The sequence below is a fragment of the Geotrypetes seraphini genome, chromosome 2, assembly GCF_902459505.1.
Source record: "Geotrypetes seraphini chromosome 2, aGeoSer1.1, whole genome shotgun sequence".
NCBI lineage: Eukaryota > Metazoa > Chordata > Amphibia > Gymnophiona > Dermophiidae > Geotrypetes > Geotrypetes seraphini.
Genome location: NC_047085.1, coordinates 241,026,886 through 241,050,578, shown reverse-complemented (window position 1 = coordinate 241,050,578; position 23,693 = coordinate 241,026,886). Strand labels below are relative to the sequence as shown.

General features: G+C 40.2%; 1 protein-coding gene across 1 annotated transcript in view; it reads left to right on the top strand.

The window, feature by feature from the left end:
• Positions 1 to 689: 689 nt before the first annotated feature.
• LOC117355156 (cytochrome P450 2G1-like) overlaps positions 690 to 23,693 on the top strand; it is a 53,172-nt gene continuing 30,168 nt past the window's right edge. The window contains exons 1-6 of the mRNA XM_033933289.1: positions 690 to 791; positions 7,787 to 7,949; positions 9,871 to 10,020; positions 18,389 to 18,549; positions 18,649 to 18,825; positions 23,509 to 23,650. Coding sequence (XP_033789180.1) covers positions 690 to 791; positions 7,787 to 7,949; positions 9,871 to 10,020; positions 18,389 to 18,549; positions 18,649 to 18,825; positions 23,509 to 23,650 — 895 coding nt within the window. The remainder of the gene's footprint in view (positions 792 to 7,786; positions 7,950 to 9,870; positions 10,021 to 18,388; positions 18,550 to 18,648; positions 18,826 to 23,508; positions 23,651 to 23,693) is intronic.

Here is a 23,693-nt window from a genome sequence, read left to right as displayed (position 1 = left end):
TCTCAAATATGTAACTACACCCTCCCTTCCCTTTTATCCTCACCATCTAGTTCGTCTTGTGATGTTATATGTATATACACAATGCCTCTTTTTTTTAGTTTTGTATAATTTCTCTTTCTTTTAAACATATTGTTAACCAGCCAGATATTAACTTGATGGTTGGTATATCAAAATTAATAAAACTTGAAACTTGAAACTTGAATGTGTTTGCATGTTTTAGCGTTTAGTGCACTCTAAAATGATTACCGTGCCTTAGTAAAAGGACCCCTTAGTCCAGCAATTTTTCACTTTTTTGTTCCGTATTTTTCTGACAGAATGAAAAAAAAGTGAAAAATTGCTGGACTAAGTGTATATAGCCCTCAATGGGGGACATCCCCAACTTTGTTGACTGGGCTGAGAACTTTTATAGGGGCACACTGTTTGAGAGACACTACACTAGAAAACAAACAAGTTGAAACTTGTTATTGAAATGAGGCCAAAGTCAGCATGAATACATTGCTAAATATGCAATGATTTCAGCAATACGACCTTGCTTATAAATCAGCAGGTTATACAAAGCCAGCATATTCACCTGTTTCTTTGGAGGAGTAAATTCATGGTAGTAAATTCCCACTATGGATCTCAGTATAATCTTTGTTTTTTTCACAGTATATGTTTTCTACTTTTTTATCCAATCCTTGGGGAGAATAATGTTTAGAAACAGCAAATTGCCTCCAGGACCAACTTCTTTTCCTATTGTTGGCAACTTATTTCAGCTAAAAAGTGGCGACATTGTTCAATCATTCACAAAGGTAAGTCTATTTTTTCTGATGTAGTTTTGTGAATTGGAGGGGTAATAGGCATTGGAGTCATTTATAAGTAACCTGCACAGAAGAAAGGTATACAGGTCTTTTAGTGCTTGCATGATTTTCAGATAAACAATTTTTCAAAGTGAACCAACCCAGGTTGATTAACGCAAAAACATCTATGTGCTTTCAAATTTTATTTCTGTGAGTAAAAGAAACAAAGGGGTCCTTTTATCAAGCCATGCGCGTCGGACATTTCATCAATCGCTAAGCCCCGCAGCTGGCTAAAAAACTAACTCCTGCTCAATGCAGGCGTTAGCGGCTAGTGCAGCAGGTGGTTTAACGTGATAAAAAGGACCCCAAAGTAATCTATAAATGTTCAAAAATATAATTGAAAAAATACAATTGTATCTAACTTACCCCTTCTGTTGCTATCGCATAGCATGGGTTTTAGCGCTGGCAGCAGCGGTAACTGCTCCAATGCTCATAGGAATTCCATGAGTGTCGGAGCAGTTACCACCGCTTCCAGCGCTAAAACATGCACTACGCGTTAGTAAAAAAAGGGGGAGGGGCGGCGCGGTTATTTTGTTACCCCTTCTAATGGCCCCCAGGAGTGCTTTTCTTTTGTTCAATAATTTTTATTAAAATTTCCATAAAATACAATACAATGCATCAAAACTTGAATTTCATATGTAAATATAAAAGATAATAAAGAAACAATATAATACAAATAATACTCATTAATGCTATCATAAATACTACAGTAAAGAACATAAGAATAGCCTTACTGGGTCAGACCAATGGGCCATCAAGCCCAGTAGCCCATTCTCACGGGGGCTAATCAAGGTCACTAGTACCAAAACCCAAGGTGTAGCAATATTCCATGCTACCAATACAGGGCAAGCAGTGGCTTGCCCCATGTCTTTCTCAAGAGAAGAACAGAGCATGGACAATTTTTTGCAGATTATCCACAATGAAATAAGCATGAATCAGATACAGTACTTTTAACTGCCTAAACACAGAAGAGGTCAGGTGTTTGCTCTGATATTCTCCCTGTAAGGAAGAATTGAATCAGAAAACTAAACTACAAAAGAATGTCAGAAAAACAAATAGTTTAACCTCCCAGTACTAGATTATCTGTTGATAAATTAGATGATTTCTCACTCACCCATTACAGTGTAGTCTAGTAGTCTATATTGTAGCTGAAAAAAAACATGTACAGTATAAAGACCCAGCTTGAAATTCTCTGAAAGCAAAACCTCATATTCAATGCTATTAACCATACATATATACCATACCATATAGGAAAATGAATGTGTGCATCATAATTTATTTGAACTGATTTAAACTGGAGTTCCTTTAAAAATCCAAGCTGGGATCAATTTAGGAAGTTAGTTAAATATGTGAATTCATACTGTTCTTAGATTCTTGCCCCCCACCAGTCTTGAAGGCCTCTCCTCTGTCATTTCAGAAATAACTTTCTGATTGGCTATCTTATATGTTAGATGAAGGGGCATTTCCAATGATTAAGGGCCATATAATAATTACCCCAAATTTTAAAAAATCAAAAAGAATCCATAACTCAAGTTTCCAATTACAGGCCTATTGCCTTTATCCCTCCCCCCTTTTATTTTTTTTTGTTCATTTTATGTTCAAATCTTTTTATTAGAATGAATAGGAAACAGCAAATAACAAATACAACAATGGCAAGGGCTAAGCTTCCACAAATACACAAGTCCGTGCAGTGTAGAGACAAACAGAACAAACAACCCCCAGCCCCAAACTCCCCCCCAAACAGCCCATTCCCCCCGTACAAACACCCCACCCCCACCCCCAACAGCTGACAGAAGCTAAAAGACGTAACTCCAAAGTACCAAAGGCCCGTTAAAACTGCTTATTGATTTTGAAAAAAAATTTTTACAGAAAATGCGACAAAATAGATATCATTAACATTCCTTAAAAGCACCCTTTTTTTGTCAAAATGCTGGAAGAAATGGTTTACTTACAACTTTTTGATTATTTAGAGCATTTTTCACATTTGCATGTTTCTCAATCAGGATTTCACCCTCACTTAGATTACCTCGCTTAGATTACCTTCTTGTTTGTTTAGCAATGGATCGGAAGCCCCTATATTACAATTTTGATTTGAGTAGCGCTTTTGAAGTCTATTGAAGGGAATAAACTTAGGGCTTCTTTTATCAAGGTGCGCTACGGGGGTTAGCGTGTTGGACATTTCATCACGTGCTAACCCCCGCGGCACACCAAAAAATTAATACCTTGTCAATGGGGGCTTTAGCGACTAGCGTGGCAGGCGGTTGAATATGCGGTATTCCGCACGTTAACCGCTTACCGCAGCTTGATAAAAGGAGCCCTTAGTAGAAAAAGACAGACTGTTCACCCTTTCCAAGGTAGGGAGAACGAGAGGGCACTTTCTAAAGTTGAAAGAGGATAGATTCCGTACAAACGTAAGGACATTTTTCTTCACCCAGAGAGTGGTGGAAAGCTGGAATGCTCTTCTGGAGTCTGTTATAGGGGAAAACACCCTCCAGGGTTTCAAGACAAAGTTGGACAAGTTCCTGCTAAACTGGAACGTATGCAGGTGAGGCTGGACTCATTTAGAGCACTGGTCTTTGACCTGAGGGATGCTGCGTGAGTGTACTGCTGGGCAGAATGTACCACTGGTCTGACCCAGCAGCGGCATTTTTTTATGTTCTTATGCAATATATTAATTGTTTGGATGCTATTGGCATTTCTGGCAAAGTGTACCATTGGTTTCAAGGATTTTTACAAACTCATACTTATCATGTCTGTTTTGGAAATATTTTTTCAAGCACATGGAGTAATCCTCTTTCTCCATTACTCTTTAACATTTATTTAGCATCCCTGGGGTCAAGACTTGCCAGTTTGGGTATAAAACTTTATAGCTATGCTAATGACATTACCCTTGTGATTCCTTTATCTACTCGACTCTTCCTGGCTGCACAATTTATATCTTCTATGATACAAGTAGTTGATCAGTGGATGAAAGATTTCAAATTAAAGCTAAATTCAGACAAAACAAAGTTATTCTTAGCTACGCCACCTAAATGTAATGAAGAGAATCTGTTATTGAATGGGATTTCTTATCCTATCTATTCGTCCATTAAAATGCTAGGAGTAGGAGTTTATTTAGACAAGAATCCATCTATGACCAAACAGATTGATGATGCTTTAGTTCAGAAAAGCTATTTTATGCTTTGGAAAAATGTGAACAATTAGATCTCATTTTTCTACAATTCCATTCAGGCTAGTGGTACAATCTCTAGTCCTGAGTATTTTGGACTATTGTAATGTTTTTTCATCTAGCAGGATTTTGAAAAAAATCTTAGTAGATTATATATGATACATAATATAGTAGTTCATGTGATCTTTAATCTATTTGGGTTCTGATTGATTTTCGGCTTGAAGAAACATGAGCGTATTAGTTCTTATTATCGATAATTACATTGGTTACCGATAAAGGCAAGAGTTCTGTTCAAATTTGCTTGTGTCTGTTTTAAATTGTTATTTGGTTTGGCTCCAATTTACCTTTCCTCTCACTTTGAACTGCAAAAGCCTACTAGGTGTACTCGAAGCTCCCATTTATTTGCTTATCCAACATTAAAATCTTGTTGGTATAAAAGATATTTGGACAGAACACTTGCATTTCAAGCAGGCAAAATGAATGTCTGGCTAAGCATGATTATTCCACAAGCTCCGTCCTATTATTCCTTTAGAAAACTGGTGAAGACCTATCTGTTTGATACATTTATTACATGATATCTCCTTGTTTCCTTGATTATATTTCTGTGAACTGCCTAGAATAGTGTGCTGTGGCGGCACACAAGAATAAAGTTATTATTATTGGCTCCCTATTGAGGTCAGAATGTTTTTTTAAATTTGTGTATCTATGTTATAAAATATCACAAGGCCTGGCCCCTAGTTATCTAGTGGAACATTTTATATTTGCTAGTTCTAAACGTTCTTTGCATGCCTCCACATTGTTTGTTTTTCCAACAGTAAGAGGTTGTTTGATTAAACTTTACCATTCCAAGATACTAGCTAGGACACAGATTTTTGTTGAAGGCTTACTTGTATGTGAAGTTTTTGGATGATTGAATTTTGTATTTCACTGTAAATGTTCTGTCTTCTTGTTTGTTAACCACATAGAACTATAAGGTTTTGTGGTATACAAATGTTAGTTTATGTTATGTTAAAAAAAATATATTAAAACAAATGGGGCACAAAAGAGAACCCTAAGGAACTTCATATTCTGGAGACTATGTTGAAAAAATTGTTCCATTTTTGATATTCCATATTTGATATCCCATCCCACCATCTTTGATATCCCATCCCACCATTTTTTTTTTTTCAAGGATCATGTTCAGACTGAAACTTTGATTCCAGTACAATCCAGTTTTGGGGGTATTTTTAGAATCAGATCATGATCAGCTAGATCAAATACTGGTGAGATGTCTAATTATATTAATACAGCAGATTGGACCTTATGAATTATAAGTAAATGTGCCCGTTATCCTATCTCCCAGGCTCTATTATTGGCTCACTGGCTGCCTGTAGCCAAATGTTATATCTTCAAGGGCCTCATCAAGCATTCAAATCCTTGCATGACATGATGCTGTACTACGTGACGGCCAAGCTTCTTCTGTACATGCCAAACAGGTCCCTCTGCTCCCAGGATAAAAAAATGCCCCCTGGTCATGCCCTTTAACTGCAAAATGCCAAACAACGCTCTCCCGGAGGCTGTTTTAAGGGAAAGCACCTTTCAGGGATCCAAGACAAGGTTGGATAAGTTCCTACTGGAAGTAAGGCTAGACTCAAATAGGGTCTTTGACCTAAGGGCCGCAGTGTGAGTGGACTGCTGGGCACGATGGACCACTGCTCTGACCCAGCAGCGGCAAATCTTATGTTCTTATTTTCAACGTTCCTACTCCCACTTCATAGCGAGCCACTGGAACCAACTGCCCACGCAGACCAGATCCCTTGATGGACTCCTCTTTTGGAAAGCAATAAAAACATACCTCTTTACCTAACTCCCTTGCCCATGACCGATGGATTACAAACATATGTATGTTGGGAATAGATCCCAGTATGTGTCACATTAGGATAAACTATTGAAAAATCTTGTAATGCAACTATGGCCAATTTAAACTGTAAACTGTATATTATATGTATTGGTATTAGATCCCTAGTATGTGTAAAGTTAGGATAAAACGTGCATTGGAAAAACTTGCACTGTAGGATAACTATGGCAAATATTTAATCTGTAAACTGTATATTATGTATATTAGTATGTGTCAAGTTAAGATAAAAACTTGTATCATAAACTTGGGCTGTAATTATGGCAAATCGTAACCTGTTAACTCTATATTATGAGCTCTTTGGGAGAAAATGGGATAGAAAACAAATTAAATAAGTAAATAAATACATTTCTATATTTCTTGTCAGCTTAGACTAGTCTTTAACTTTCATTAAGAGCTCCTTTTACGAAGCTGCATTAGCGGCTTTATCGCGCGCACATTTTTAGCGCTTGCTAACCCCCGTGCTAGCCGAAAAACTACTGCCTGCTCAAGAGGAGGCGGTAGCGGCTAGCGCAGCCAGCAAATTAGCGCGCACTATTATGCGCATTAAACCGCTAACGCGGCTTCGTAAAAGGAGCCCTAAGTCTCACTGTACATGCCCACTGAAATAAGAGGAAGATTCTCAGAACTTGCTGGTAAAATCTGGCGAGTTGATGTAGTGGAAGCTATTTTTATTTTATGGGTGAATCTCGGCATAATAGCATGCAAATTATATGCATGCTATTTGTGCGGAGAACCGCCGATAAAGAGAAGGAGGAACTGTGCCTTTGTCCTTGCTCAGAAGAGCAATCATGAAGCACAGTTCCTCCCTTCTGTCAAAGCTGCTTTCCCTGCCCCAATCAACGGAGCTGCAGGTCTCCCCAAGACCTGCCAGCTCAGTTGATTGACCATCAGGTCCCCATCATCTGCCACTGCCCAGCCTCCCCCCCCACACACACACAAACCCTGTACAAGATTGGCAGGAGGGATGCCCACTCCCTCCTTCCACCAGCGATCCTCCCCCTACCCCCAACACTCCTAGCATAGCAGAGTTGGAGATGGCTAGGAAGTTTGGAAAGACTGTTTTGATAACTGGCTGATAAAATACTAACACACTAAACCTGCTATAAGTGGTTCAGTGAAAACCAATAAAACTCCGAGGAGTGACGATGTTCTTAAATGGACTTTATTTGAAAGTGTCAAAGTTCCAAAGGTACTCTGAAATCATCCACATAAAATAATTTCATCCACATAAAAATGAATCATCCACATAAAAGCATTTCTATTGAAAATTCAAGCAGTGTCTCACTTCCGGCTCACCACACAATTGTTTCCCACGTATTCACCTTTATAGGACCCCCAGGGACCCCTGAAGAAGACTTTTTGTTGAAACGCGGACCGTGTTAGGTCCTGTATCCCTAGCGGACTAGGTCCTTTAAGGCTTTTATGTGGTTGATTCATTTTTATGTGGTTGATTCATTTTTATGTGGATGATTTCAGTGTATCTTTGGAACTTTGACACTTTCAAATAAAGTCAATTTAGGAACATTGTCACTCCACAGAGTATATTTGGTTTTCTCTGGATTTTCTTCTTTGTGGATATTTTGGGGTTAATTACTTTTGTTTTTTGATAAGTGGTTCAGTGACCATCCTTAAGTGCATGTAAGTTTAGAGAAACTTCCTCTAACCACTGACTTACACTTCTTTACTGGGGCTGCCATACCAGATAATAAAATTTAAATATAGTCTACTGATGTAATATGGTCCTGTTCAGAAGAAATATTGGACAGTGCTTTAAATTCAATGTTTTGTTTTTTTTGTCACACAAAAAAAATAAATACAAATGTTTAATTCCATTATAATTACAATAAACAATATATTATTGCCATTCTTATCTTTTTACAGCTCTATAAAAAGTATGGCCCTGCGTTCACAGTTTATCTGGGTAATCGCCCGCTGGTCGTGTTATGTGGGTACAAGGCTGTGAAAGAAGCTTTAATTGATCAGGGTGAAGACTTTTATGAAAGAGGAAGAATGCCAGCATTTGAAAAAATAAACCAAGGCTCTGGTAGGTAATATTTTAAAGAAGAAAATACATAATTGTGATTCTATTTTTAACCCAATGTAATTACCTAAGCTTATTTTTAAACATATGCTTGTTAGGTTTGAGATTCGGATCAGATGCCTGTACATTATTCTAATCCCAATTATGCCACTGAAAACTAACATTTATCTCTCTTTCTATTTGTATCTCCATCCCACTTTATGAACTTAAAAAAATTTGGATAATGTCCTAAAAGAAAAGTCCATAAGCAATTATTAAGATGGACTTGAGAAAATCTACTGTTTGCATCTAAGATAAGCAGCATAAAATCTGTTTTAGTCTTTTATGACCTTAATTGACCACTATTGAAAACAGGATACTGGGCTTGATGGTCCTTCAGTCTGTCCCAGTATGACATGTCTTATGTAATGACCATGGAATTGCATGCTACCACCTATTTTACAGATGCCTGTCTTTGATGTTACTTTCCATAACATTTTAATGTAAGTCGCTTTGATCTGTGCTCAGCAAAGGCAGATTATCAATAATCTAATAACCATAATAGCTGTTCACTAATTAGTTAGCATGCAATAATGCAGATGTGCTAACTGGTTAGCACAGGAATTCCCCCTCAAAAAAACCCCCCAAAACACCACAATAATTAATGTATGGTTAGTACAGTTCTCCCTCCATATTCGTGGTTTCAGCATTCACAGTTTCGATTATTCATGGTTTTTAGCTTGCTGGGGATGGGGTAAAACGCGGACCTCACGGACCTCGTGGATCTAAAAACGCACGTCCTTAAAAATCTGAGGTCTGTGCATTGACAAGCCTGCCTTTAAGATAATTCCACCGTTTTCCCTGCAGCTCAGGCTCCCGGCTCTGCCTTCCTGAATGGCTAAGGAGGGAGGAGGCGCACCATGGCTTTTGCTAATTAGCCCGATCGTCCCTTCCTCTAGATCTCTCCCTCCGCACTGATTCTGAGAGCCCCTGGATGGCAAATAGCTTGGTTTTTTTTTTGGGGGGGGGGTTAATAAATGTATGCAAAGGTCTGCAGTGCATCTGACCTCGCGGACCTCACAAATCTGAACTGCACAATGCACGTCCTTAAAAATCTGAGGTCTGCGCCACTTTTAGTCTCTGGCTCTGACAGACCTGTATGACATTTTAGTCGCTGACGGATTCTAATGCTTTTCCCTCCCTATGCTGAGACTAAAAGTGGCATAGACCTCAGGGCAAAAGTTTTGCCGCTAGTCTCAGCATAGGGAGGGAAAAGCATTAGGATCCGTCAGAGCTAAAATGTCATAGAGGTCTGTCAGAGCCAGAAACAACAAGTGGTACGGACCTCAGATTTTTAAGGATGTGCTGTTTTAGATCCACAAAGTCCGTAAGGTCCGTGAGGTCCGCATTTTACCCCTTCCCGCTTGTTGGCTCCTCCCCCAAAATTACATCAGCTTGCATAGATAAATCGCTGATTCCAAGCAGTTACAGAGAAAATCGCCAATTCCCAGCACTTTCTTCACCATGTTTTGTCTCTCCTTCAGGAACAAGCCAGGTCTCCCACCATGTTATTCGCGGTTTCACCATATTCACGATGGTTTTTAATAGAAAATAGCGAATAACATATGAAAAAGTTATTTGCGTTTTTTTCTGTTTTTGCGGTTCTGTTAATCCACTATCACAGTGAATACGGAGGGAGAAGTGTATGTGCACATCCTAAATTAGGGTGTGTTTTTTTTGTGGGGGGGTATGTGTTAGGTATAATAATGCAGCTTAGTAAAAGGAACCCCTAAATGTCACAAAGAAAGAGCCAATCAAATTGGTGGTTGATAATGAAAAATTTAATATAAATTTTAAAGCTTGGGAATTGCAGGTGAACTTGATTTGAATGTTTTATAAAGTTCTTGTTTTGGAAAAAAAGAAAAATAACATTCCTTCCTTTCAGGAGTTACTTTTCTCAAAGGAGAAAAGTGGAAGCAGATCCATACTTTTTTACTCATGACGCTAAGAGATTTAGGAATGGGGAAGAAGAATTTCGAGGAACTGATGACAGAAGAAGCTCAGTGTCTGGTGGAAGAAATCAGAAACACAAAAAGTATGTATACTTTAAGGTTTTGGTAAAGTTAAATCTAAGGATTAGTTGCTATTTGACAAAATTTGTGATAATAGGTATGAAATATGTCTAAATGGATGGAATACATTTTACTTTGTAATATACTGTATGCTCTCAGATTTTACCAGAAAAGATAGTGGTAAAATCTCTGCCATAAATTACAGGGTAAAAGTGGACATATTCTTACATGGGAAACAGCCCTAAAATAAACATACTTTTCTATGGATTATATCATAGCAACCGAGAAAGGAAAAACAGTTAATAAACTACTGAAAGTGTAGAAAAACTTCCTTGTTAACTACCTGCCTTATTTTTAACTTATATTATGGCAATATGATTTTTTTAATGTAATTTTTCTGCCTCTTTCACACCCACTTTCTTGCTTTTACCTAAAATGCTAAGTTAAGAATGTAATTCTGTAACAGGGTATCTAGGTTAAAAAAGGAAAAGGGACTCTTTTACTAAGAAACATAGAAACATGATGGCAGATAAAGGCCAAATGGCCCATCCAGTCTGCCCATCTGCAGCATCCACTATTTCCACCTCTCCCTAAGAGATCCCATGTGCCTGTCCCATGCTTTCTGGAATTAAGACACAGTCTTTGTCTCCACCACCTCTACCAGGAGATTATTCTATATATTTACCATCCTTTCTGTAAAAAAAAGTATTTCTTTAGATTACTCTTGAGCCTATCACCTCTTAACTTCATTCCATGTCCTCTCACTCTGGAGTTTCCTTTCAGTTGAAAGAGACATGCCTTATGTGTATTTATGCTATGTAGGTATTTAAACTTCCCTATCATATCTCTCCTCTCCTGCCTTTCTTCCAAAGTATACACACTGAGATATTTAAGTCTGTCCCCATATGACTTATAATGAAGACCACCAATCATTTAAGTATCCTTCCTCTGGACCAACTCCATCCTGTTTATACATTTTTGTAAACAATATTCTAAATGAGGTTTCACCAGAATCTTATAATGTGGCATCAATACCTCTTTTTTTCTATGTTTTCCCACTAGCGGGCCCTGCTGAAGGACCATGGATGGCCCTTTATGAGGCCCTTCATGTGGTCGGAGAAGGACTGAAGGGAACATGACCACAGAGCCAGGGAAAACAGATATCATTAAATTAACACCAGGGTAATTCCTGCCCTTAAGTCAAAAAAGGGGATAAATCAAGATGAACTGGTTCTTGTTTTTGAGCGCACTACTCACAAACCTGTATCCCATTAAAGAAAGAGCTACACAGTAGGCACAAGATCGCCTATCAGTCTTTGACCAGCTTATGCCTACACTATGACAATTCTGCTGAAGTCAGCCCGCAAATTGGTAACACCTCATATCTAATGCCTGAAATAATCACAGAGAACAGGAAAAAGGTGTCCTTCCTACCTAGTCACCATAACAGGGGAAAGCTAGAACTGAAGCAAGTAAAGCTCCTTGCAGCAGAGCTTCCCAAAGAGGACTACATACCAACAGAGTGCCAATATCTTAATGCATGTTCTGTTTGTAAAAAAAACTATAATAATAAATGATCTTATAGCTGACAGCTAAGCTGGCATAATCTGCATCACAGAAACGTGGATTCCAGATGAAAACTCACTAACACTGATGAATCTATGCCCTCCAGGATACAAGATAATACACTCACCGAGAACACACAAAAGTGGTGGTGGCCTCCTATTAATATACAAGCCATTCATAAATATCATTGATAAATGGGTAGATTCAGACCAGGAGTACATGATCTGCACCCTGAAGAACCACGTGGGAGGTAAAGATGTAGATCTGCTGCTACTATACCGGCCACCTGGTAGGTGGAGCATGGTGTAGGACAAGCTCCTCAAATTGATCTCTGACTGTGCCACACTCTTCCCTAACTTGGTGATGCTGGGAGACCTCCACCTCCACCTAGAAATATGCAAAGACTCCAAAGCCTGCACCTTCAAAGAACTACTCAAATAGTGTCATATCGCAAGCCCTGCCTAGTTTGCAGGTAGCCTGTACAGTATCTTTTCTGAGGCCTTGGCGTGGCTCCTCTAGGAAGAGGAAAGACTCTCTTCAAGTAGGAATAACTCATGTACTGTTTAATCCAGTCATAATGTCGTTTATAGAAACATGGAAACATAGGCCAGTGTAGTTCTTTTAAACAAAAATCAGGTTTTTATTGTTGGTTTGTCACATAAGCCGGTATTGGATTTTCCAAACAGAAACAGGTCTCCATAAAACATAAGTAATTGTCACAGTTCAACAAAAAAAGAATGAAAGTAATTTTTCTGGATAAAGTTACTATTTTCCCAAAGTTTAAAATGCACACATTTTCTCTCCTGGTCTGAACAATACTTGCTCAGTATGGTCCTTCTGGTAAGAGTATCTTATGGAAGTTATTACCTCATAATTTCCTTTCAACATGTAAAAGTTCACAAGTAACAGAAATTAGCTCAGTTCTTCCTTGAAGCAGGGACAGAGAACATACTTAAAGCCCCAGCTTCAGAGCCTGGGAATTCTGTGACACTGCTCAGCCCAGTGTTTGTTCAAGGGCTTTATCTTAAATCTTTTAGCAAATTGTAACCGAGACTGTGGTCCAACTGGGACTCCACAGCTCCACCAACTGGTTACATCAAAATAGCACACCAGCGTGTGACCCGAAATGGAGTCACCCTGCAGGACAGGACTCTAGACAGGAACCACAAATCAAAGCTACAACAAATGTAGTTCATAAGAGAATAATTCAATTTTATTCCTTCCTTTACCAAGGTAAGTGGATCATTAATGCAGCTGAAAAATTGTCAGAACTCCAAACAGCCTCAAAACAAAAATACCAAAAGAAGCAAGCAAATAAAACAGCACAAAATAAAGTTCTTGGCTTGCTCTCAGCATTAACTTAGTCCCAGCTGCACCTGAGGATTCAGCTCTCCACAGAGCTAGTACTGACTGCTCCCAAGCAGGCAGTTTCAAAAAGCACAAATACAGTTCATGGCACTTGTTCCATAGCTCTAGTGCCCAAAGTTCCAATAAAGCCTCTGGCCAGTTCAGAGCACTGCCAGGAAAGGAGAGTGTCACAGGTTTTGCAAAGTAAGGCCTCTAGAAAGGCTTTCAAAATTCCCTCCCTGGGTGTTAGCAAAACCTCTCCCAAATAATTCACACTCCTAGCTTGCAAAACCAAAAATAGTCCCAAACAGTCAAAGTGCAAAATCCAACTCACTGTTTGCAGGTGGAGGCCCAGTCCACCTGCATGGCTTCAGGAAAATCAGGAGCACACTCTGTAAGACTTTCCTCACACTCCATGGGTTGTTCTTCCTCTGGAATCAGCAGCTCCTTAGCTTGTCCAGCTTCTAACAGCTCCATGGGAATAGGCTGGTTGCTCCTGCTTGGCCCAGGGGTCTCCCTAGGGAGAAAAGGTTTAAACCTCCTCCCTAGCTGGCCTCCCTGTCTGTTCTCCACTGCTGGTTTAAATACTCTGGGGCAACGCCCTACTCTAGTTGACTCAGCAGAGTTGCTGGGACCTCTTGGGCTCCCCCGGTGGTGACTCGGGGATAGATCACCTAATTCTTCCTCGCACAATTCAGGCTCCCTCTGGTGATCACAGGATGAATTATCACTCTCAGGAACCATATGCCCCTTCCTGATTCCACCCCGGGATTTCATTTGGGTCCTAGCAGGAACTCTAGCTGGAACTAGGTAAGGCACAATGTCTGTCTGGTTACAAAATATATCCATCAGGGAATATTGAGATTAGCTTTCAGCAGTGGTGTACCAAGGGGCGGGGAGGGGGCGGCCCACCCCGGGTGCACGCTTCAAGGGGGTGCACAGCCGGCCGGGTCTGGAAGCTTCTGCGCTGCTCAAAACGGCACCTCAGTGCGGCTGCTGACTACTCTGAAATATATACTGCAACCACGCTGAAGTGCAGCAAGGTCCCGCAATGATTACTTCTGCTGCCTCTGCTCCGGAAGACGTAAGTGGCATTGGAGGGGGGGGTAGACCGGTAGCTGCAGTTATCGCGGGACCTTGCCGCAACTCCCTGTGTCTGCTGGCCCAGCCCCCTCCGACAACACTTACCTGTTCCGGAGCAAAGGCAGCAGAAGTAGTCATTGAGGGACCTTGCTGATTTGGTTGGAGAGAGAAAGGAGCACAGCAGGGTGGTGGAAGGAGAAAAAGAGGGTCAGGATGTTATGGAAGGGTGGTGAAGGGAGAAAAAGTGGATCAGGGTGGTAAAGAAGGGTGTGGAGGGTGAGAAAGGGGGATCAGGGTGGTATGGAAGCGTTGTGAAGGGTGAGAAAGGAAGCAGATGCTGATGGAAGTGGGGGGAAGGGAGAGGAGAGAGTGAAATACCAGACCATGGGGGAGAGAGATGCCAGACCATTGGAGGAGGGAAGGGAAGAAGATGGATGCCAGACCAATGGGGGTGAAGGGAGAGATGGATTAACCTTTGTCTACTTATTTTTATTCTATCTCCCCATGTACAAAACTGTAGAGTGTTTTTTAGCATTGGCATCTGATCTATCACCATGGTTAAAAACCACACTATAGTTTTGTAAAAGGGGAAGGGGTTAGTTTGTGATTACATACTAGGCGAAGGTGTTTTTCTATGTTCTGTGTGTTCGAAAAGACATGATTTTCTGTTAGGATTGACTGTGTAGGATTGATCTGTACAAGTCTGGCTTGTTTAGTTTTACAATGGGTTTATTGATGTACTGCTCACTGCAGTATGTAAGATGCTGCATTTTCCTAGGTACACTCTTGTGTGATGTGTGGATATGGGCAAACTAGAAAATGACATGGGGAAAAAATTGTCCCAGTTCCCACAAGCTTGGTCCCTGTCTTCGTCCCATTCCCTCAAGCTTGGTTCCTGTCCTCACCCCCATCTCTGCCAGCTTGGTCAACATCCCCACCCCGTCTCCGCAAGCCGTCTGATTGCATCCACACAAGCCTCAAATAGTTATGATTTTATATTTAACTTATTTTATTAAAGTATAAAAAGAAACAATATTCTGTACAATTGTCATTTTATACACACAAATAATACAGAGCAAGGATCAACAAAACCCCTATCTCCCCTCCCCTTCACAAATATCCCCTCCACTATCGAATAAGCCAAATTACTACAGAATGCTATGCAGAAAGATCATGCTAACAGAATATATCAGTCATACATGACAGGAATAGTGTTAATGGAGTGCAACTGGGGCAACTGTCCCCTGGTCAGAGAGAGCCCTAAGCCAACTGGAAGCTAAATCACGGCCTGGGCTTTGTGGTCCCCAGTTATGTCTAACACCAACTCTAGCAGGATACATATTTCAAATCTAATATATTCTAATTATAAAATAGAAAATAATTTTTTTCTACCTTTTGTTGTCTCGTCATTTTATTCTTCAAATCATATTAGTCTCAGGTACTGGTCTCTGTTTTCTTTTGTCTTTTCTTAACTCACTTGCCAGGGTCTCCTGACCATTTGACATTTCTCCTTTCTCCATGCTCACCATCCATTTTCTATCTCTGTTTATATTGTTCCCCATGTTCAGCATCTCCCTTCTCTATGTGTCCTATATGTACCTTTCTAGTATTTCCCTTGTACCCATCTCCCTGCTTTCATCATCTCACCATTCTATGATTCCCTCCCCCTGTGTACAGCATCACTCCTCTATATCTCTATGCCCCCCGTCCAGCATCTTCCTTCTGCATTCTTATTCTCCCACATGTCTAGCCATCTTCTCTCTGTGCCATATACCTTCCCATGTCTAACATTTCCCCCTCTATGTCCATATACCACCCCTTTGCAGCATTCTTCTTTTTGTCCCTGTTCCTTTGCTCCCTTTTATGACCACCATTTCCCCTCTTTTTATATATCTCCCTGTGCCCACCTTCTCCCCTCTCTTACTCCCTTACACCAATGTATCTCACACACTCTCTCTTTCCTCCCTCCCCTCTACTATATTCAATATTTCACTCACTCTTCCTTCGTCCCCTTGGTTCAGCTTTTCTCCTTCCCTTCTCTCTATTCCTCCTTGCAGGTCCTGCACCTCTCTTCCCTCCCTCTAGCCCCATTTCCATGGGTCCAACACCTCTATCCCCTCCCTTCAGCACCAAGGTGTAGATCTGGCACTTATCCCTTTTCCCCTGCTCCACTCTACCCACCAAATGGGCCCAGCACCTTTCCCTTCTCCCCCCCAATCCCCAGGCCAGATCCAGAAAATGTCTCCCTTCCTTTCAGCTCCAGCCAATCAAGCAGTCCAAGCTACCACCTCCCCCTTCGAAGGTACAGCAGCAGTCGTCCCCCCTCATGGGTCCAGCAGCCCCCTCCCTCCTTATCGAGGCTCTAATAGCCCCCCTTCCTCGATCTTGATCATGGGTCAAAACCAGCAAAAAATTAAAAAAAAAACCAAACTGGAACCAAGGGGACGAAGGAAGAGTGAGTGAAATATTGAATATAGTAGAGGGGATGGAGGAAAGAGAGAGTGTGTGAGATACATTGGTGTAAGGGAGTAAGAGAGGGGAGATGGTGGGCACAGGGAGATATATAAAAAGAGGCTATTAGAGCCTCGATAAGGAGGGAGCCAATATTCAGCTGGCGGTGATTAGCGTTTTGGTGACTGCCACCAGCATTAAACCCAGAAATTCAATGCTGGGTCATATTTGGGCACCAGTATTGAGTTTCTGGGTTTCCAGAGCTGGCTAACACATAGCCAGTTAAGTGTGATATACAATACTTAAACAGATTTGATTACTTGACTTATTTGGTGTGAGACTTAGCTAACCAGTTATTTTCAGTGGTTCTAACCAGTTAAATGCCATTGAAAATTTTTGGGTATCCCCAAACAAATTTTTTAATGGTTAGGAGCCTTTTTTGGCTAGATAAATTGCTTTTTATATCAACTTCAATGTGTTGTTTTTGGGTTGATATTTTGTTTTCATTTGCTGATAATAGGGTGTACTGTTTCCAAAGAATGTAATGTAATGTAATTTATTTCTTATATACCGCTACATCCGTTAGGTTCTAAGCGGTTTACAGAAAATATACATTAAGATTAGAAATAAGAAAGGTACTTGAAAAATTCTCTTACTGTCCCGAAGGCTCACAATCTAACTAAAGTACCTGGAGGGTAATAGAGAAGTGAAAAGTAGAGTTAGAGGAAAAATAAAAATAAAATAAACATTTTAATAAGACAGCATTGATCTAAATACTTTGGAAGGTAGAAGAGAGGAGAGAAAGGAATAGAAGCAGAAGGGGGAGCCGTTGAACAGTAGAATTCTGGAGAAATTTAAATGATAGAAATAGAACAAAACAAAGACAAAAGGCAAAACAATAGATAAGATTAAAGATAAATCATAAGCTAGAAAGAAAAATAAAATAAAACTTTGTCTTCAATCCACGGTTTCAGCGTCAGTGATGAAGTGGAGCAAGTAAGTTTAGGAGGAGCGATTGACGTTTCCAGAAAGGGCTTCTTCAGGGAAGAGACTTGGCCGACAGTCCCAGGATGCCTATGTCTCCTCCCCTGCGATGTTCTCCCATCCATGCATTTCCTCCCAGACACGCTGCCCGTGCCCCAGCCGCTCCAAGGAGGCTGCCCCAGATGAGGCCCACGGTGAATGCAGGATTCTCTTCTCTGCGGGAAAGCCGCCCGGAGCCGACAGTCGATCTTCTTAGCGGATTGCATGGGGGGAAGAGTTCACACTCTTGGTAGGATCGGGTCTGTGTGCTCTCGGTGGTTGTGGCTGGTCTCGTTGCTGCATAGGTGTAAAAGCAGTTGATCTCCACTGCTGCTGATATTTAAAAGCAGGTAGATTGATCTCTCCAATGGACTGCAGGGGGAGGAGTTCACATTCCTGGCAGGATCGGGTCTGTGGGCTCTTGGTGGTTGCGGTAGGTCTCGCTGCTGCTTGTATGTAAAAGCAGTTGTTTTTCTACTTCTGCTGATATTTAAAGCAGGTAGATTGATCTCTTAAACGGGATATAGGGGGAGGAGCTCACATGCCTGGCTGGATCGGGGCAAGGGCTCCTATTATAGGCAGCTGGTCTTGCTGCTACTTAGGTGTTAAAGCAGTTGATCTTCCTAGCGGACTGCAGGAGGTGTGGAGCTCACACTCCTGTCATGATCTGGTCTATGGGCTCTTGGTAGTTGCGGTTGGTCCCAATGCTGCTTAGGTGTAAAAGCAGTTGTTCTGTTGAATGTGCACTAGTTGCAAAAGAGTACACCCATTGGAACTTAGCATTTCAAAGCCTCTGGTCCAAACCTCAAATTTGCCTCAAGGCATTTACTTAGATATGGACAATCACTAATGAAGGAATTGTCATAATGTTAGAGCAGCTGTTTAAACCACTGAAGGTTATTTCCTTTTTATTTTCCCTAGAGCTGCCTGTGAATCCCAGCTCCTATCTAATCCAGGCTTCCGCCAACATCATTACATCTATTGCATTAGGGACACGGTTTGACTATGGAGATAAGGAATGGATAACCATTCTTGCTGATATGAATAAATGCTTCCGTATCATGGGCAGCTTCTGGGGACAGGTAATTTACAAGCTTCAATAAAGAAAGCTCAGCGAAGTGAAAATACATGGGTTTTGTGTAAAAGTTATTAAATGTTGTTCTGTATTTTATTTTGTACAGCTTTATGATTTAATTCCTGAAGTCATGTGCTACTTACCCGGTCCTCACAACCAAATGTTCAAATGTATGGAAGGTCTTACAAATTTTGTTACAAAAAGAGTGAAACTGAAACATGAGACTTTGGATCCCAGCTGCCCTCTGAATTTTTCTGATTACTTCCTAATCAGAATGGAGCAGGTAATTTCTTATATGACACATAATTGTCTAAAGTTAGACTTCTGTTTACAAAACTGGAAGGATTTTACCTGGTATTAAATGAACAAAGTATATCATTTTACAGATCTGTGACTGAAACTTGTGGCGGTTGATATTTTGAAAGATTTTGGGGGATTATATTTGCAAACACCCAAGTTGTTGTCTTCTAAATGTTGGCCTTGACAGCTCAAAAATCTGGTTAAAAGAAGCAAAGTCAAAAGGCATGTCAGTTGCATGGTTGTAATTTAACCAGCCATCATTGATATTCAGCACTATCTAGTCAAAGCTAATTACTGCTACCGCATTTCCCCAAAGATAGGCCGTGGCTTATAGATTGATTATGCAAACCTGTGTATTGGGTGCAGCTTGCTTAAACGGGGTGGCCCATTTATGAACATCGACACTAAGTCTCCCCCGTAACTTTTAAAATCACCCCCCATCTGTATCTTTTTTAAAATCCTGTCTCGCTCCTGTCTCTCCCTCGCTGGATGGCTGCCAGCTGCCTCCTCCAAACTCGTGGCCAGCAGCGCAGGGCAGGAGCGAGCTTTTTGTGCTCCATCCCAGCCCTGTGCCGCTTCCTGAATGGCTGCCGTCAGTCCTCGTGAGGCCCGCTGAGGCAGTTTCTGGATCGGCCTGGAGGAAACAAAGGAGAGTCAAAGTTTGCCAAGACCTTTTGGAGAGACAAGATGCCATGTTATCACTGGTTTCAAGCAGCATTTTTTCCACAACTCTCCACATATCAGTTTGTTCCACGTATCTACGACCATAGGACTCTCAAGGACCCCTGAAGAAGACTTTTTTTTGAAACACGGACCATGTTGGGTCCCATGCCTTCAGTGGGCTAGGTCCTTTAGGTTTTTTATGTGGATTATTTTATTCTTATGTGGATTATTTTATCTTTGAATGGATTATATTATTGTACTTTTGAACTTTAACATTTTTAATAAAGTCCATTTTAGGAACATCGTCACTCCACAGTGTTTTTTTGGATTATCACTGGTGATGAAACATGAGTGTACCAATATGACCATAAAACAAAGTGTCAAAGTACACAATGGAAGGCAGCCAATTCTCAGTGACCAAAAAAGTTCCATCATTCCAAATCAAGTGAAAATGATGTTACTAATCTTTTTTTTTTTTTTTTTTTTTATAACAGAGGGATAATTCATTAAGAATTTGTACCAACTGGACAAACAGTTAACCAAATTTACTATTTAGAAGTGCTAAAAAGGCTGCATGAAAAAGTTAGATGAAAATGACCTAAACTTTTCACCAGCAACTCATGGCTCTTGCATCACGACAATGCACCAGCTCATATTGCACCGTCTGGGAGGGAGATTTTAGCCAGTAAACAAATAACTGTATTGGAACACCCTTTCTGCTCACCTGATTTGGCCCCAATAACTATTTCTTTACCTGAAGATAAAAGGAAATATTGAAAGGAAGATATTTTGATGACATTCAGGACATCAAGGGTAATACAATGACAGTTCTGATGGCCATTCCAGAAAAAGAGTTCCAAAAATACTTTGAAGGATGGACTTGGCACTAGTGTTGGTGCATAGCTTCCCAAGGGGAATACTTTGAAGGTGACTGAAGTGATATTCAGCAATGAGGTATATAGCACTTTTTCTAGTATGAGTTCACAAACTTAAGGCTCCTTTCACTAGCGTTTTTAGCGTGCACTGCCGATTAACACGCGCTTAAAAACTAACGCCAGCTCAATGGTGGTGTTAACGTCTAACGCGTGCGGCAATTTAGCGCATGCTAAAACCGCTAACGTAGCTTAGTAAAAGGAGCCCTTAATTGTCAGACCTCATACTACCAGTTAGCTACCCAAACTTTAACCTACAGATCTGAACAGGCCAATAGGTGTGAGCTTCAGCCCTAGACTTCCTGGCTTGGCCTGTCAGATCCTCCTCCTCCTCCCCTCCACTTTCTCATAAGAAAAGGAACCCATGAGAAATATCCAGTGTGTGAATTAGAGCCTTGTAATATATGAGAACTACATCTAAAGTGACATGAATGTCCATAGCCTTATTTATTTCTGCACAGATGCCTTAAAACACAGCTATTCCAAGAGCCATGAACTTTCAAGCACAATAGTCAAGTCCTCAGAGCAGTTTGTATGATGGATAATATAGAAGGGCAATCTGATCCATAGGTGGAGTTGTGAGTATTTACAAGAGAAATGGCGACATGTCCCCAGAGAAATTAACGATAGAACATTTAATTTCATATCGCATATTTGTCTACTTTATTTGAATTTTTGTTTATATTTTTTTCCATGCTTTTTGACAGAGAGGCTAACCAGGAGCAGTGATCACCAGGATAACCCACCGATGGAGAAGAGAGCACTGTGTGACACCAGTATGACCCACAAATAGAATCTATTCAATAAACAAAGACCTTACTTGGCTACATTTCAATGGTTGCATGCAAAAAGTGTAAATTACACTCCTGATGAAGGAAATTGCCAAAACATGACCACATAAGGTCTTTGTTCATTGAGTAAATTCTGTTTGTGTACCATACTAGTATCACATTGTGCTCTTTCCTCCATCGATTGTTCACCCTCGGTTGCCTGTCTTTGGTTATCCCATTGATCATTACAGTGATATCCTATCTGATTGTCTTGTCTGTTTAGATTGTGAGCTCTTTTGAGCAGGGACTGTCTTCTTTGTGACTCTGTACAACACTGTGCACATCTGGTATCACTATAGAAATAATTAATAGTATTAGTATTTTGCTTAACAAGTATGGGTATATTTCAAAGCTATTTAAAAGTTGTATAGCTACAAATTTTTAAAAAAAATTTTTTAAAAAAATTTATAAATACATAAGGTTGGGTTAAAATGGATACAATTTGGATTTAAAAGTTGGTGCTGACAGCAATGGTGCCCAAACTCTGGCCCAGTTCTGTAACTATGGGCACCAAAATAATGACTAGAAATGCACATATGTAGGTCCTAGCAAAGTACACATGTACTGATAAAATAGGTGTGTACATGTATACTCAGTTTTTGTGCTAAACATGTGTTAATCGGTTAATGTGTGGCAATGTAGTGTGCAAACTGATTAGCACATAACAAACCCATTCTCCACTCCTAGAGATTCCCCCTATGCCATCCCAAAATTATTTTTAGCATGTGGCTGGTACATACCTATGTTTTTGTGTTTTCTTTTGTAACCCACAGAGATTTTTGGTTCTTCAGGATATGACTGTTTAAAAAAAAAAAAAAGCTAATTAATGACCCTGGTACTTTAGATTGTGAGCCCAGACAGATAAGTGTAACGCTTGAGTACCTAACTGTAAACTACTTAGATAATTTTGTTAGGCAGTATATAAATACCTAAAATAAATAAATACAATTTCCATGGGAAGTCTCTGCGTAACATGTAGTATGCCATTTTCTTGCTTTGCTAAGCCAACCCTCGCTTTCTTGGTGAGTTACAAAGACCAATATTATAAGTTTTAAATACCTGGATAAACCACTTATGCATTCATCATTTCTCAGAGAACATAAAACTTGTTCTAAAAATTGGGCCTAGAATTCCCTTTGACATGGTTTAATAAGACAAAGAATGCATTAATCCTATATAATAATACCCTTAGTGCGCATGCACACTTCAATTTTTGTGGCTCCGTACGTCTGTAGCTCCGTGGCCAGCAGAGAAATTGTAAAGCATGTGGCGCATGACGATTTGCTTCGAGTGGCGGTATAACCTAATCTAGCAGCGGTTACTGTGTGACGGTTGCCCTTCCCAACACAACGTGTGATAAAAAAAAAAAGGTAGGATGGGGCACGATAATTGAAAGGGAGAGAGATTGAAAGAAAAAAATAACAGACGGGACATTGACAGACTGACACACTGAAAGACAGGTAGGTGGGAGTGAAAGACACACACAGAAGAACAGGGGGCCAGGGAGAGAGATTGAAAGAAAGAAAAAACAGACAGTGGACAAGGAGAGAGAGACACAGAAAAAAGACAGACAGACAGCAGCCAAGGAGCAAGACAGCAAAAAAAGACAGACAGACAGACAGAAAGCGGCCGAGAGAGAGAGAGAGACAGAAAGAAAGAAAGACAGACAGACAAAAAGCGGCCAAGGAGAGACAGAGAAAGAAAGACAGACACACACATCTATTCTAGCACCCATTAATGTAATGGGCTTAAACACTAGTGAGTACATAATATAATAAAATTAAGAAAAAAAGAAGAAAATGTCATTATAATTTTCAAACAAATTTATTGAGAAGAGGATGCTAAATGGTGGATCCATTTTCTTTTGCTCATACGTGCTGAATATTTGGCAATCTGTCATTTTTAATTATTGCCTCACTTTTACTGTGTTCATGTCTTAAGTACATACAGGGTTTTAAAAAGGTTTGGATAATTTCTTAAAAGAAAAGTCTACAAACCATTATTAAGATGGATATGGGATAATCCATTGCATACTTCTAGGATAAATAGCATATAATCTATTATTCTCTTTTGTGATCTTGCCAGGTATTTGTGTCTTGGATTGGCCACTGTTGGAAACACGATACTGAGCTTGATGGATCTTTGGTCTGCCCCAGTATGGCAACATGTTCTAATGGAATGTGGGGAAAAGGCAGAATGTTTGATCTTCACATCCTTCAATTGTTTTTACTTTATTTTTAGGAGAAACAAAATCCTTGCTCACAGTTTAATGAAAAAAGTCTGAGCATGAACATACTTCAATTGTACATTGGAGGAGTAGAAACTATCGGCTCTACTCTGAAATATGGACTACTGTTTCTTTTAAAGTACCCAGAAATTGAAGGTAAAAAAACCAATGTGGAGCTAATTTGTATTTTACATCTAAT